A 16,542-nucleotide genomic window follows, 5' to 3' on the forward strand; every position below is an offset into this window, starting at 1 on the left:
TCTTTTTAGTTTAAAACTTTAATTACTCGCACATGAAATGAATTATGACTAAAACCATGCAGATATTCAGATTACAAAACAAAACACTTCAAATACAACTGCATGTTTAAAATTTACTCAGTCAAATATCTACTTTAAGGAAAAATGTAAGATTAATCAAATATACTGAGCAATTATAAGCTTAGCATAAATAAATATTGATATTTTCAGAATAATTAGTGAAAACAGCATTTTTAACACATACATCAGTACAAGAGACACAGCCCATTTAGCCTCCCTCAGAGCATGATCCACTCATCTGATATAAAGCCACAAATACTATAAAACTGCATACGACAAAGCACAGCAGCCAGTTTGCCCACAACATAAGATTCCTACCTGCAATAGGGCCAAGTTATTTGGAAAAATATATCATTTCAAAGATCAAGGGGTTTAATTATACAGCTTCCAAACAAGTATAGTGAAAGCTGCACAACCAAATCCCCATAGAATATTACAAAATACCTTTGGCCAAGATTTCAAATATAAAGACCTGAAATTCAGGTAAAAAATACATGACCAATTAACACATCTACTTTTGTGCATGCAAGTGACAGCATAAATAAATTTTGTGTTTGTGAACCTCAGTATTTTTTTGTTTGGGGTTATTTAAGTAACTGCTCATGTGAAGAATCATGTAGCCGCACAGGGTTCAACTGCATATTCAGGTTCGAAGTGACCACAGGCACACTCTCATGGAATCTACATCACAGCATTTCTCCAGATTACAGTCATCTCTCCCATTTCTTTTACTTCAGGAAGAAAAGAACTGTACTTATTTTCACCACAAGTAGAACAACTAGAATACAAATGAGAACAATCTATTATAGTCTGCAATAGCCGCGTTTTGCATCTCCTGACCCGATTCACTCATGTGAGCGACAACACAGGGAAAATTACACAAAACCCAGAATATAAATATTATACTGCACCATGAAACACTACAAACAGAATATCCAAAAATTACATTAGGGCTTTAATTATCTGTCAACCTATTAAACAGAATACCTTAATATTAATACAACTTGGAAAGTAAACAATCTACAGGCTAAGTTTTCAAATGGCTGTTTGTCAATGCAGCATAAAACATTTCCATAGTGCAAATCTTACCAACTGTATGAAAGATACTGTCCCCTTCAAAAAATGCTTCTTCCCCCATCCCCTTCAAAATAATAGTCAAAGTCACATCTCATTTCACATTTAGTACAAGAAGTGATTTGAAACACACTAACATAAGAAAGCTTAATTTTAATACTGAAGTTAAGAAATTAAAATAAAAATGCAGATATGCTATAGCTGGAAGACATGAAACCCAAAAATCTGATCCATGTAAGTGGGGGAATAAAAGACACTGGTCTTTTGTTTTTTCATCTGTTGGAAACATATTGTATGACAATACAGCACACGCCCTATATTGTACAAACAAGTGTAAGATTACTTTAATTGCTGAAGAATCACAGTGTTAAGTATGTCTGCTTCTTGTAGTGTCAGGCTTTCATCTGTTAGCTCTTTATTTGGAAAGGTAGTCACAAGAACAAAATCAGTTGTTGCAAATGCTGGACGGGACTGGATAATGAAGTCTCGAATATGCTTAATCCTGTGGAAAGGACATGAACATGACAATTGTGTATGATTCTATTTTGACATAAATCTCTGAGATGATCAGAGAACACAAAACCTTCTAACAGACTAAACCATTTATTATGTCCCACTGATTTTACATTTCCATTTGATCCAGATCACTAATGGTTGTAGCCTAGAATCTTGCTTCTTGCATAAAAAACCCGGAACAATTGAAATGCACGTTGCTTCTTTTCTCAAATAGCAGAAATAAAATTGGTAACAGAGAAATATATTGCAAATTGACAGCACAGAAAGTCACGTAATTTCAACACCAGCTGCCAAAATTTCACTATTAATTAGTATATTCTAAAAAGACTGAATTATTAATGGAAGGAGGAATCTTAAAATATATGGTGACAGTAATGAGAAAACAGGGCAATTATTAATGCACTTCAACAGCAAGAGGTTTCCCGTTTTCACTTGGCACCACACTTCTGAACAATAGTTAATAAAACAATCACATTGACAGTATAACAAGAATAATTTAGCTTTATAATACATGGATGAAAAATAAGTAAGATTTTAGAGACAAAAATCTTATATTTGAGGTTTCCATTCTAAGACAGTAAGCTGAGAATAAATCATTGAAGATTTCTCGTAACTAATAAGTAAGTAGATTTACTGTAGCCAAATAAGCAGAGACTTCAGCTTTTATCAGTCTTCAAGGCTTATGACAGAAGCAATGCCTTTCAGTAGCTGATTTTGATCATACATATGGCAAGGATAACTACAAAGATTCACATCCAAGAAAAAGTTAATAATGATTAAAATAAGCTTGTCAACAGAACCCTGGTTACAGATGTTACTGTGAGGTTTACCACTTCTACCCTTTCACGCAGATAGAAGAAAACACATCATAGCTACAGAGGCTCCCAATAAGCCCTAATGTTTATCTAAGGTACTCTTCCAGAAGGTGCTATGAAGAAAGGATCTGGGCCTGTGCCAGTGTACATTACCATGTCTGCTAAAATATGAAAAGTTACTGCTGTTTCTTCCTCCCTACTAGCATCTCCGCTAAAATTGCCTCATTGTGCTCTGTGTATGTTGTCAGGTGAGGAAAGCTGCATACTGGTTCTGCCCTTATTCTGAACTAGAAGGAAAAAAAAAGAAAAGGCAACAGGTGAACTCCCCATGCTAAGACCACCTCCATTCCTTCCTTGGAGGGGTTCAATCTCAGTTTCAGCTCTGTTCTAACAAAATGGTGCAGATTTCAGATCAGGGTTGGCTTGAACCCTGCTTGCTGTGAAATGTGGGTGGAACTACTGCCCAAATCTCTGCCCTCTGCCCAAAGGTCTCTGAGCCACGCAGCGCAAAGCAGAGCTTTGCAGAACCTTGCACTAAAACAACCCCTTAGGCAAATAAATGGAGTTGGCCAACACCATTTGTGGCAATGCCCCAAAAATGTCAATAAAACTGATGGTAAACTCTAATCAGCAAACTACTAACAGATCTAAAAACCCAGCAAGTTCACACACTGCCAGTTCCTAGGAGATGGCCATCCAAAACAAAACAAAGGTTGTCAGAATTATGTCCAGCCCACATGCCAGAATTACAAATGAGCATATTACATCCATATACCCTTCTGAGTATTGGCTGCAGCCTAAACTTATAACCCATGTCATGTTTAGTCACAGTCTCAAGTATAACGAGATAGAAAGCTGAAGCTCTCGATTATGGGCCACAGGACTTCTCTGCCTGTCGTGTGAACACTATATTCCAATTGAGATTATATTCCGCACTCTGCAATAAAGTGCCTTCACAGTGGCATTTGAGTCAGCCACATGCTAATACCAACAAGAGCCCAGGGCTGGGATGACTACATAGTGAGGCTGTCCAGATTTCAGTCACCTTGAGAAGTTACAGCTGGTACTGTGTCCTTACAAATCACAGGGCATAATTGGTTATAAAAGTTTGTGACTTTTCAGTTATCAAATGTCTTGTGCTTCTGTGTACAGAATTTTGCTTTGACAGCAAATTTAGAAGAACATCTATATTATGAAAATGACACAAGAGCTACACATTTCAGTGGAGCTGTATTTTCCCCTTTTGATGTCTTGCTGATACTCGTTCAATGACAAACCACAAACTTAGCAAAACAGTTATGGTTTCCTGCATTGATGCAGAATCAATTTACCTGTGTGTTTGATTAAATCTTTGTATTAATCGGCTTCCATCTGCTAATCTAATTTGAATTTTAGTGGCTGGCATGGAATCATCAATCAGGACAGGTGCATTAAGAATGGATTTCTCCTCCTCCTCTGGGGATGAAGGTGTGCTGACTATTTCAGGTGTAAGGCTAAAGGATTGGAAGAAAACCAAACCAGATGTTACTAAGAGGAGACAAATCAGAACTGCTTCAGTTGTCTTTTTCACTGAATTACTACAATATATACATAGTACAAATGAGCAATGAAAATCCTCTCAATGTTATCTGAACTAAGTATAAACACAGCTTTTCTAACAGACACAAATAATGCTTTTGTAGTTTCTTGTCAATTATTGCAATATTTCATTCTTATAACGGTGCATATCATTACATTTGCATGATTTTAAACAGGTAATCAAGTAGAAACAAAACTATCTTTGTTTATGCTTACAGAGCATGACAGTCTGATGCCAAGATTTATATATTGCACCTCCTGGACCGTATTAAAAATTAATCACGCAGCATTATAGTGCACAAAAGACCCAAACTGCTTTAGTAATTGCTTTCATGATCACTACTATATAATTCTGGGCACCCCCCACCCATTTTAAGCACAAACTATTAACAGGTAATTGATATCACCACATAGTAAGCATGGAATTTTTCACATGTAGTATAAAGAGAACGTACTCCAATTGGGTATAACCATTTGGCCACTCCTTTCATTGCTTGCATACCTGAGACTTCATTGGCTACCAAAACAAATAAAAATGCCACAACAGGTGTACACATTTTCTTATATACAGAACCATCTCTCTTCCTGATCTCTTTTCTTCAAAAATCTAAGCAAGTGCTCAGGTGAAGAAGTTATCGTATACAATTGTTCCCTATGTCACCCCTACCAGAGCTTACCACCTTCTCAGTTTTACTGAGCACATTTCCTCATTTTTAAAAAGATGAAATGCCTGTAATTGTTATGTGAAAAGGCTAATGATTGGAAAAGTTGAGGTCACATTACTCTCACTGACCAACTTTAGCTGAACAGAGATTATGCACTTTTAGACAAAGCAGTCTGAAATGTTCAGTTGTGGGAATGAGTTTTGGCACACTATATATCAGTTCAATTGAATTACACACATATTAAGAGTTTTAACAGCATCAGCCTACCCTCGCACTGGGACAGCAAATGGAACAGAATCAGGGGTAAACTTTTGTAAATTATTAAATTTCATTTTTTTTACTACATATATGAACTTTATATTGTAGTTGGAGATGGTGTTAGAATAGGAGGAAGTGGGGGACCAAATCAAAGGTTAAAAGTTGAACTCCTCCTCTCCAACAAACCAGGCTTTGCAGTATTATTTCATTTAGGAGAGCAGGTACAATTTCTCTGGTTGTTTGCCTTAAAAAAAACACACCACTCCTACTATAGATTTTCGCAGTTTTGCATTTGAAGTTTTAAAATCAAATCCTAGTAAAAGTTGAGAGATTTTGATACAATTTATTGTTTATTTATTTCGGATCAAATTAAAAAATAGTTCACATTTTTTAAAGCTAACAGATTTACTTTGTATAACTTAAAATGAGCGACTGTTTACAAGGTTATATGTCAGGACAATATTTGTGCTGCTTAATTCCGGATAAAAAAAATATAGGAGTTGCTCCCATATAAAAATACTCTCCATCTGTATTAAGTCGGGGATCAGCCATATTGCTACAATAGCATCTCCTATTCCCTTTGTGATGATCCCAGCAGTAAAAGACAATGTATTGTAGCTAAGCCAGAGCAGAGTACATCCTTAGTGGCATAACTAAGTTCCACCTGTTTGTCATGAAATGGGGAACAATTTATTTGGGCCTGCTTCCTCTATCCAGAGTTTCTCATTAAATTTGTACAGTACTAATCACCTTTCAGCTTCCTTTGCTCCTGTTTTAAACATGACTGAAGTTTAAAAAAAAATAAGTAAAATGATATGCAAGAACAGGCAGAGAAATCTCAGTCACAACAAAGCACACAGCATCTAGCAAATCTATGAGCAGTTCCAACAGAGAACAATGACTTAACTTTTGATTATATACAAGCTTTCATGATTATTGGTGACTGAAATCAAGGCTGGCTAAGACTTGTAGCACAGAATAATTTGATACTGCTTTTGTCACCTGATTAGCTTCTCCAACAGTCTCCTAATTGATTAAATCCATCTTTTGAAATATTATACGAACACAAAAAAAACCCTAGCGATTTTACCTTCCAAGTTTTTGTCCTTCACCACTGAAAGCTTTGAATCGCAGTCTAGGCTTCACATATTCCTGTTCTTGGTGGTCTTCCATATCCAAATTAACCTGGCCACCATGAACAAGTCGCTGCAGTTCCACAGGAATTTCCCTTAATTACAAAATTACAAAAATAAAAGTTTCTTGATTATGTTCTGAACAGCAATACAAAGTTACACAAAAAATCTTGCACAGTACAACATGAGCTGATATTATTACTTTGTTCACTTTAAAAGTCATAGATATCCAATTGTTTTTTGAATTGATTTCATACAGAAAAAAAAAGTATCAGTGAGCTGACAGTCAAAACCTAGAATACACTAACACAACACGTGAAACTAAAAGCTGTAACAAGTACCATTCAGAGTTAAACCACCAGAAGAAACCAATGCGTTCCAAATTTTCAAATGTCCCATGCATCTGATGAGAAATACAGAGTGTATTTTATGGGTGCAGGCAGAGAAGAAGCCTGGAGCTTTTAGTAATTATAAGCATGTGGAGTAAGCATTTTTTTCACTTCACTTGTAAAACATACCTCAAAAAAGTTGTCATTTTAACTTACCCTCTTTTAACAGACTCAAGAAACTGAGCATTTGTTGGGTCTGAATAAGATCTCAACTCGCCGTCATCTAAACTGAAGCCATTCCTCCACAGTTTCAGCAAAATTTGAACCTATCAAAAATGGTGAAATCAAAAAACTAGAAAACTGAAGATAGACAAATAAGGTATTTCAATTTTATACAGATTAGTTACACAACTTTTGGTCTATATTTAAAAGATTTTATAGCAGACCACAAATAATGCAAGAGAGAGAAGAACAGAGCACTGCACTGTAACTATCATTGCTAGAATCTTTTTTTAAAAAAAGCAAGTATTAGGCTACCATCTACCTCAAGACCACTTCCACACTTGGTGAAAAAGAATCTCTTAATCTGCTATCCATGACATAACAGATGATACAGCGACTGTAGTGATCTTCACAGTATTCCAATTACTTTCAGAAGCAGATTCTTGTTGATAAATTAAGAAATAAATCCATAAAATTACAAATTACTGCTGACACATCAGTTACAGCAAAAACTACTCGTTCCTCAATTATATGCTGAGCTCTGATAAAGTTGATACTAGCTCCATTCCGCTCAGAAGCTGAGAAACCTGGAAACCAATCTCCTTTGCTCCCTTATTATTTTGCTGCGTGCCTGTATGTCCAGAGGCTTTCACCTTCAGAGCCTGCACCTGTCTTCCCTCCAACTGCCCTGCAGTGTAGCACGGCTACGCTCCCCTAGGCAGTGACCCCAGTTATGGTAACCCACTGCAACAGGCTTCTGGCTCAGTACAGCTGGCTGTTACTTAGAGGGTAGAAGAATGACTTAAAAGGATAGATGGTAGCAGCTTCTGGTCTGCCTAAACCATATCCTTTGCCTTACTCATTTCTTGGTTTTATTTCTAGATAAGCATAATATATGCTCTAGCCATTCACACAAATGTAAAGCGTAGAGAACTTTTTCCCCCCTTTATCCCTCACTCCCTGTTTTTTAAGTGAGAGGAAAGAAAGGCCAGACTATTTTCAGAAGGCCTCTAACCTGCTGCTTAACCATTCCTAGAATACATCCACATCCTCCAGTTTCAGACTGGCTACTTTGCAAGCCACAAGAAGAAACAACGCCTAATGTAAGAGAATTAAAATGTTAGCATAGCTAGGGGAAAGCAGAACAACACCTGGAAGAAAGTAATTGAAAGGAATGTCTGCCAAGAATTTCAAAGTAATTTGTGTCAGAAAATTCCATAATGGAGACCTTAGGGGTATCCAATGAATATCTGTCCTCTGCGGACACTTTGAACAGTTCCTGTATAACACATTCCTAATAATTAGATATTAGTTTTTCCTCATAGACATAGTTACAGTAATACTGGCATTTCAAGCTGTAAACATGATTAAGTAGGAATCTGTTGGATATTCTGTTTTCAAAATTTTACTTACATCTTGATTTTCTCCATATATATATTCAGAGTGCTTTTGTGATGAGTCACCCAATCTATATCCACCACCAGAAAATGACTGCAAAAAAAAACAAACATAGAAAAGCTTATTGAAATAAATACCTGAAACAGTTTATTAAAATCCCTACCTAGGTACAAATAAAAGCATCAGAAAGCTTGCTTCTGTGATAAAAAGCAAATACACTATCCTAACTTTTACATTTCCAAGTGGAAATTTATACCTAATAACCATAAATAGGCTATGCAGGTTCTAGGTGATGCCTTTCAGTTATGATTAGAATCATAGAATAGTTTGGGTTGGAAGGGATTATTAAAAGTCATCTACTCCAAACCCCTGCAATAAGCAGTAACATCTTCAACTGGGTCAGGTTGCCCAGAGCACCGTCCAACCTGATCTCAACGGTTTACTGGGATGGGGCATCTACCACCTCTCTGGGCAACCTGTTCCTGTGTTTCACCACCCACATGTAAAAAAATGTATTCCTTATATCTAGTCTAAATCTACCCTCCTCTAGTTTAAACCCCTTGCACCTTGTCCTATCACTACAGGCCCTGCTAAGAAGTCGTCCTCATCTCTTTTACAAGCTCCCTTTAAGTACCGAAAGGCCACTATAAGGTTTCCCTGAAGCCTTCCCCTTTCCAGGCTAAACCACCCCAGCTGTCTCAGCTTGCCCTCACAGGAGAGGTGTTCCAGCCCTCTGATCATTTTTGTAGCTTTCCCCTGGACCCGCTCCCACAAGTCCATGACTTTCCTGTGCTGAGGGCTCCAGAGCTGGATGCAGCACTCCAGGTGGGGTCTCACCAGAGCTGAGCAGAGGGGGACAATCACCTCCCTCAACCTGCTGGCCATGCTTCTTGTGAAATACCTTCTTGTTCACACCGTTTGGCCTTCCGGGCTGTGAGCGCACATTCGCGGCTCACGTCCAGCTTTGCACCCACCAGTACCCCAAGTCCTTCTCCTCAGGGCTGCTCTCAACCCCTTCATCCCACAGCCTCTGCTGATACCAGGGGCTGCCCTGACCCAGGCGCAGGACCTTGCACTTGGCCTTGCTGAACTTCAGGAGGTTCACATGGGCCCACTTCCTGAGCTTGTCCAGGTCCCTCCGGATGGCATCCTGTCCCTCAGGCATGTCAACTGCACCACTCAGCTTGGTGTCATCTGCAAACTTGCTGAGGGTGCACTCGATCCCACTGTCTATGTCATTGATGAAGATATTAAACAATGCTGGTCCCAGTATGGACCCCTGAGGGACACCACTTGGCACTGATACCCATCTGCATATTGAGCCATTGACCACTACCCTCTAGTAGTAATTCAACAGATAAGAAGATTCTGATTTGCGATGCAATGGCTATTTATTTGATTAAATCACTTTTAATTAAAAATAAAGCAAATAATTACAGTTCTGGTTGATTTCTAATGATTTCTCCTGAAATTGTGTCGTTCCTCCCTACTTTAGTTTCTAGAGCAAGCTATGATAACACACAACTGTGTTGATCAAATCCTCTGCTATTTACAAACTACAAAAACGCATATTTGCTTTCATGTGGTCAGATAAGTTTCAGAGAGACTAATGTAAATAGAGATCAAAATATCTTTTAACTTTTACCTTGGCTTTACTGAAATCTCCAGATGATCTTGATGCTTCATCTAATGGGACAGCTCCATGTTCTTTTGCTTCCTTGAAGAGTTCAGCAACAATTTTACTTGGATTTGTAGAAGCCCCAGAAATTTGTAATCCTCTATATTCCGAGTCACCTGAATAAAATCTTTAGAACAGTAATGTTCAAAAGTAGCAATGCTTTAAATGATAAGCATAATTTTCCTCTTCTCATCAAAGAAAAAAAATTAATGAAGAACAAGCCAAATCTGGCACAAAGCCTTTTCTTTCTGATCACAGAAATGTTCCACTTGATTCTGACCTTCCCAGCAATCCCAGCAGCACTAGTCCAAAGATATTTCACTAACAAAACTACCAGTGTGCCTTCTGGAACAGACCCAAGAGGTTAGGGGCCAAGGCCATATGTTTAAGTGCATCCCTGATGCACCTGTGGCTTTACATACCTCATCTGATGTGGATGCCACCCGCTCCCAGAAAGAACAATTTCCTCAGGGTTGTCCTGTGCATGGGACTGTGCCTAGGCTTGTTAGAATACCGATTCACAACTAACACTACCTTGGCAGAACAACTGTTGTTGGAAAACCCAAACAGTGCCACAATTTAATCTTATAAATCAAAGATCTAGTATACTTCCATTCCGACGAGAAATGGGAAGGTTTTTAATAAATTTAATTGACCTTTCAAGACCTTTTAGAAACTGCAGAAACCACTGTGAAAGCTAATTGATGTTCTTTTTCTTCAACACAGCTCCACTTTAGCTCTTAAAGACAAATAATTCTGATCAAAACTTATCTGCTTGATTATGAAGATCAAGATATTTTTAATACATTTTATTTAAAATATATTTATTGTATATAATTATATATATTAGATCATATAATTATATATTATATATTTTATTTTATAATTTTTATACTTTATATTTTTTGCCAGGTAAGCCTGGCAAACCTGTTTTGTCTTTGATTACAAGAAGTGTTAATAACTAATAAAGTAAGCGCTTCCTACTTTCCTTAACTTTTTCATTTAACCAATTGGGTTAAGGCACATCAATCCATGTGAAACTGCCTCTCAGACCAATGACTTCAAAATGCTGTTGATTCCACCATATTTTATAATTACCCCCAAAGAGTGGGTATGAAGGTGCTGTACAATCATACTGCTTTTATGATGTCACATAAGCGACAATGCCTTAATATCATTTCTCCTTTGTATATACATCTGTATTTATCATCCCAAATGCCATTTATATGGAAAATCTTTCATTAGATTCAAAAGAATGCTAGTGCTAAGGAAATGAAACAAGAATTCTCACTAGAATTTGTGTTCAAGAAAGAAAGGAAGTACTCAAATACTTGAGTAATGGATACACAGAAAATTCAGGATATTTGAGAAAAGACAAAAAAGCTTTTGAGTCCAAGTGTAAGTTACAACTTTTAACATCCACACAGTCACGTGTTAAGGCATCTACAGGTCCTAGACCACTACAGCCAGATTCTGCTAAACATTGTTTTACTACAGCAGTGTACAGCAAACACTTACTCTAATAGCATCTCTGTAGTTACTAGCTCTCTGCAGCATAGACTGAGTTCACATGCATTTTGAAAAACAGGGGGGAGCAAAGTGTAAATGTCACAAAAAAAACCCAAATCCCTTCACAATTGTTAAATGACTTTTTCTGTTTTAACAATACCTTTGGTTTTCTTTGTCATCGCTCATGCTTCTCTCTGGTTTCCTCAACCTTCTAAGAGAATCGATTTTAAGACTGCCAAGAGAATAAAAGAAAAGTTTGAAGATGACTGGTACAAACACTTCCCTAAGTACTTCATATCTAACTTCTGACACTACTTCTTCAAAAACTAAGGATATCAAGTTGTTGGGTTTGGTTTGCTCCCTCCATCCCGTTTCTTTTGTTGTTGGGGTGTTCTTTTTGCCGAAGTACCAGCCATGAATGCCTTACAGTGAATAAGCAGGAATTTGTACATGTATGGCAAAGTCATTTTGCAATAACAGTTGGACTAAATGATCGTTGTAGGTCCCTTTCAACTGAACTATCCTATTTTAACACAGGTTATGCAGAATTCTGCTTCATGCCACTGCTGGTCTCACAGATAACAAAGGTAATATGCAAGCTCAACAGCGGTTTCAGAATCCAGATTATTAGAATTAAACTTTAAATTCTTTCCACATTTTAGCTGTTTTTTGTCAAGAGGTTAACTTGCCTGGTAAAGTCAACATCGGCTTTGCTTGACATCCTGGAGTCCCTGTCTATGAGGATCCTAAAAACTAGTTCTCACTTCTATTTCATGCAATTTTAAAAATACTTAGAATGGCAACTTCACAAAGACTTTCAAAAGATGGTTAAAATGCAGAATCAAATTCTGTTTTACAATAGGGGCAGACTGATAAGCTACTGCAGGACAAGCTAGGGTTATTAGCTTGTAAAAATGCCAGGAAAAGCTATACAGGTATGTGCTCTTACCCTGTAGTACTTGATAATAAAATTAATTAATGCAAGACGTATACGAGGTAGCTGACTACCACGGGATAAGAACATACATAAAATCTGCTACATAAGTAATGGCAGACCACTACTTCATATTTATTCAATTTGCCCAATTACTATACCTTTGAGTTAAAAATGTAGCAGTAGGCCACTGCTTTTTTAAGTATCGGTGTTGATAAAACAATGTAATTCTACACCCAGTGAACGATCTGCTTCTTATTACTTTCTCAGAAAAAAATTATTATGGACTTAGGTCATGGGCACTAGAAACACTTTAAACTCTTGTATTTTCTTCTTTAGTCCCATTGTAGGTTTTATGGGGCCAATAGCTTTAAGTTTCTTAAAGGAGCTTACACATCGTGCCAGCACATATAATATGCCATCTGTTCCAACAGGGCCCAGAGACATTCTTCTATACCTGCAATTGTGGAAAACAAGCCAAGCAGATGACTTCAAGAACTGCACGATGATTCCTTGCAATTAATACACTGCTCATCTGAGAGCAAACCGATGTGTACTACAAGAAAACATCTCATTTTGGATACCATACAAATAGCAGCCATCTCTTCTTTCTCAGACAGATTCCAGTATGATTGCCAAGAAAGTGCAAGCATTTGCTAACAGCTACCACACTGATGTATCTGAGATACTGTATTGCAGCTTTTTCTTCAGTTGGAGTGGGAAGTTGTAACTTCACAATATGCATCAGTAAATGGAGCCATTTGCTTTATTTATAAACTGTGTTCTATGTAGCTGATAAGTCAACTCAGGTGGTTTCATCAAAACCAAAGAAAGTAATAAAAAAAGCTATTCTTTTCCCAGTGTCACATACTGTGCTAAAATCCCTACTCCTGAAGATCTGCATTTGCAGATGCATTTGAAGCATGGCTCTGGCGACTAGTATTTTTCTGCTGCTTAACCTCCTTTAAAACAGGTATCCATATTGGCAGCAGTAATTGAAAGACAAGCCAAATACAAGACTTGTTATGGCATTACTGATAGTAATGATGTAAAGACTTCTCTTCTTTACAACAATTTAATAAAAATTAATTAAAAATTGGCAAGATTTCTTCATAAAAAATTGTAAACTACACTGAACCTTAAAGTGCTATGTGAACTGTAAATACTGCAGGTCAACAAAACCTGGATTTACACATAGTTCCATGTCTTTTCTTCCACCTGCCAAACACTGACAAATTCATTAAGAAGCCTTTCTTATTTCTCTCAACCACAGGAGCCTACTAATGAACCCACTAATCTTTTTTCAAATGAACATTTGTTTCATCAGGTACTGACATAAGTACAACACTCAAATCACTTGCCAAGTTTCACACAGACTACTGATTTGCTGAACTTTGAAGAAACAAAGAACTGATTCTTCTGATACCACAAATTTCAAGATTTCTATCTGTGTAAACAAAGTGCAACACTGAGTTTCACGTACAGTATCTTAATCTCATCTGAAGTGGCTTTAAAGTGTTTTGGAATACCATAGAGCACAAAGGCATAAATACATAATATAATAATACATATAATAGATTGTATTATCATATACAATATTATTTATTATTTTAAGATGCATTTTATTATTTTAAAATACAATTTTCAACGCATTCTGAGAAGACACAGACTATGCACTATTACAGGGATTCACAATTCTGAATCATGAACTGCTATAGATCACTTTTTATACAAGAAGGAGATTCAGTAAGCATGACGACAGTTTATGAGCTAATACAGTACTCTATTCAACACATTTCCAAAGTACAAAGCACATCTTACCTCTGTGATACTTTTGTGTTACTGATCTTTGTAGCTGTTGGTTTGTCAGGACACAATGACTGCCTTTTAGCTTCATCTTCGTACAACTCTGCCAAGGCCAACTGTAGGAAACAGAAGTTTGTAACTCTAGAACTACATAATGGAACAGAAATACAAAAAAACCTAATGTAAAATGTGTGCATCACCAGAAAATTAGAAACATCAACATGAGAAACCCAAACTACTTCTCTAAATTCAACTTCCTTTCTGCTTTATGAAAAAAACACACAATGCTTAATGACATTGTGACTTGGAACTTGTACTCTGATGTCATTTTTGCTTCATAGCACTTCACTAGCTACATGCAGCCTGTATTAGATTCAGAATCACAAAAGTATATACACAGTATATATTAAGCATCACCTTATTAACGTTAGCAAACTCAAAGTTGCCAGCTAGCCCTCTGATAAGACTGAGAAGCACAATAAATTTTACAAACATTTTACACAGAAATAGAAAAAAAACTCAAATAAGCTTGTGCCAGAATTAAGAACAAATTCAGCCTTGCTGTCTTGAATTCAAGACATCATTGCAAACACTTTTTTTTTAAAAAAAAACCAAAGAAACAACAACAAGATTCCCACAGGTTCCCCAAATGCTGTCATATCGCTGGCAAGTTATTTTTTAGGAAGTTGGGCAAGGCACACCTAGCATAATTTTTTAACAATCTTACTTTTGCCCCGAATACTATTCTACTTTGTTTGTCAAATCATCCTTTAATTTTGTCCTTAAACTATTTTGTTCACCCTATGGAAGTGGTATTAACATTTTATCATACACTCTAGAATAGGTATTAGGTTACAATTTCATTAGTTTTATGTTAGAGGAACACAAATTAAAATGAAATGAAACATCATCTGTCCTTCAAAACACACTGCTATGAACACAAGATATTAACCCCATATTATCATGAGGCACTTTCTGCAGGGAAAAAATATGAGCCGAGGAATTATACTGATTAAAAAAATTAAACTGAGTAATGAGACAGCTCAAGAAAACCACAATCTCCATTCTATCTGAGGATACAATCAAATATATTGTAGATATGTAAAGCTGCTGGCTTAAGTCATGGACAAATCCATAAGTGGACACAGAAATGAACAGGCAAAGATATACCCTTTACTGTCCCTAATCCAAAGACTGGAGGATGCTGAGGGAATGTAAAAAGGCATCGTCAGGCTTCTGTGCTTTCCTCATACCTCGTCTCTTACGGTGCCACAAGAAATTGGATGGATGGATGGTCTGCGCTACTGATCCAGGAGGGTACTTTTTTTTGTTTTTAACATTTTACCAATTGTTTTCAGCTGGCTAACTAAAGACCTTACAAACAGAATGTCACAGTCTTTATGACTGTTACTTATTGTAGCAAAGTTAATCTCAACAAAACCCTACAACTGCAAATAGAACCCAAGAAAAAAAGAAAATTATATCCATCTTTCTCTGCTAATTATGTACAATTACATAAAAAGGGGCTGTTTCAGTTACCAGAAGTTCCGTCGGTTTTCCAATCAATTTGTTGCAAAATTATTTGGGACTTTCATACAGTTTAAAAGTCACACACAAAAAAAGAATACTACTAAAAGCGTTTGCATTTCAGCATTTAAGTACCAATGCCGCGTCACATCTGTGATGACACTCTCTCAAAACCTTCCCCTTGTGAACTTGGGAAAAGACCCTGCCCTTAGCCTTACACCACATTTGCGGAGACTGCCGTTTTCGTGCCGAAAAAGACACTCCTACAAATAATCAAGAAATACAACGGCGCCAAAATAACTTCAAGTACAGTCAAAACCCAGGCACGGAGGTGTCGGGAGAGCCGCCCCGGCCCCTGGAGAGCGACCGCCACACACGCCGACCCTGTCTCCCACAGAGCCCCGTCCCCTCTCGGAGGCGCCCTCCCTTTCCCAGCCTCAGACGGGGGCGGGGGAAAGAAAGGAACACGACAGCCCCTGCCCAGGGGTCCAGTCCTTCCTGGCTACGCGGGGACAGCCCCGACGGGCGGCGAGAGGAGCGGGGGAGCCGCGCGCCGCCCGCCGCCCTCAGGGGCAGCCGGGGGGTTAGGCCAGGGGCGCCCCGCGGCAGCACGGCGCGGCACCCCGCCCCGCTCGGCCCCGCCCCACAGAGGGATGGGACGCCCACTCCACCCGCTCACCTGCAAATCCCGGGCGCTGGGCGGGCGGCCGCTGCTGCGGGGTTGCCGATCCCGCCGGCCCCCGCCGGCCGCCGCGGACACGTCCCCTTCCTGCTGCGCGGGAGCTGCCCCGCCGTCCGCCATCTTCTGAGGGCCGTGGCGGCGGCGGGGGGGGGGGCGGGGCCTGGTAGGGAGGGGCGGGGCCAGCGCCGCGAGGCACTTCCGCCGCCAGCGGCAGCTGCCATGGCAACAGGAGGGCCGGGCAGGGCCGGCGTAGCCCCGCCCAGCGGGCCGCTTCCAAGGGGGAGGTGGGTCCTGCCGCCGCCGAGGCAGCTGGCATGGCGGGGGGCGGCCGGGCGCCCTCAGCCCCCCTGGCCCAGCG

At 38.7% G+C, this 16,542-nt stretch overlaps 1 protein-coding gene across 3 annotated transcripts; it reads right to left on the reverse strand.

The window, feature by feature from the left end:
- On the reverse strand, positions 1-16,340 carry UBXN2B (UBX domain protein 2B). 3 transcript variants are annotated; one of them, XM_055705097.1, is made up of 9 exons: positions 16,182-16,340; positions 13,991-14,091; positions 11,396-11,467; positions 9,694-9,853; positions 8,064-8,141; positions 6,645-6,754; positions 6,057-6,194; positions 3,797-3,958; positions 1-1,636 (listed from the first exon to the last, which is right to left on the reverse strand). In XM_055705097.1, the coding sequence occupies exons 1-9, from the start codon at positions 16,302-16,304 to the stop codon at positions 1,474-1,476; spliced, it is 1,107 nt and encodes a 368-aa protein (XP_055561072.1). In that variant the 5' UTR covers positions 16,305-16,340; the 3' UTR covers positions 1-1,473. The 3 variants fall into 3 exon arrangements, with proteins under 3 accessions (XP_055561072.1, XP_027666920.1, XP_055561073.1); XM_027811119.2 differs by lacking the exon at positions 16,182-16,340 and adding an exon at positions 15,638-16,038; XM_055705098.1 differs by having other exon boundaries at positions 1,566-1,692.
- Positions 16,341-16,542: the final 202 nt, after the last annotated feature.

This window comes from Falco cherrug, chromosome 3 (genome assembly GCF_023634085.1).
Source record: "Falco cherrug isolate bFalChe1 chromosome 3, bFalChe1.pri, whole genome shotgun sequence".
Classification (NCBI taxonomy): Eukaryota; Metazoa; Chordata; class Aves; order Falconiformes; family Falconidae; genus Falco; species Falco cherrug.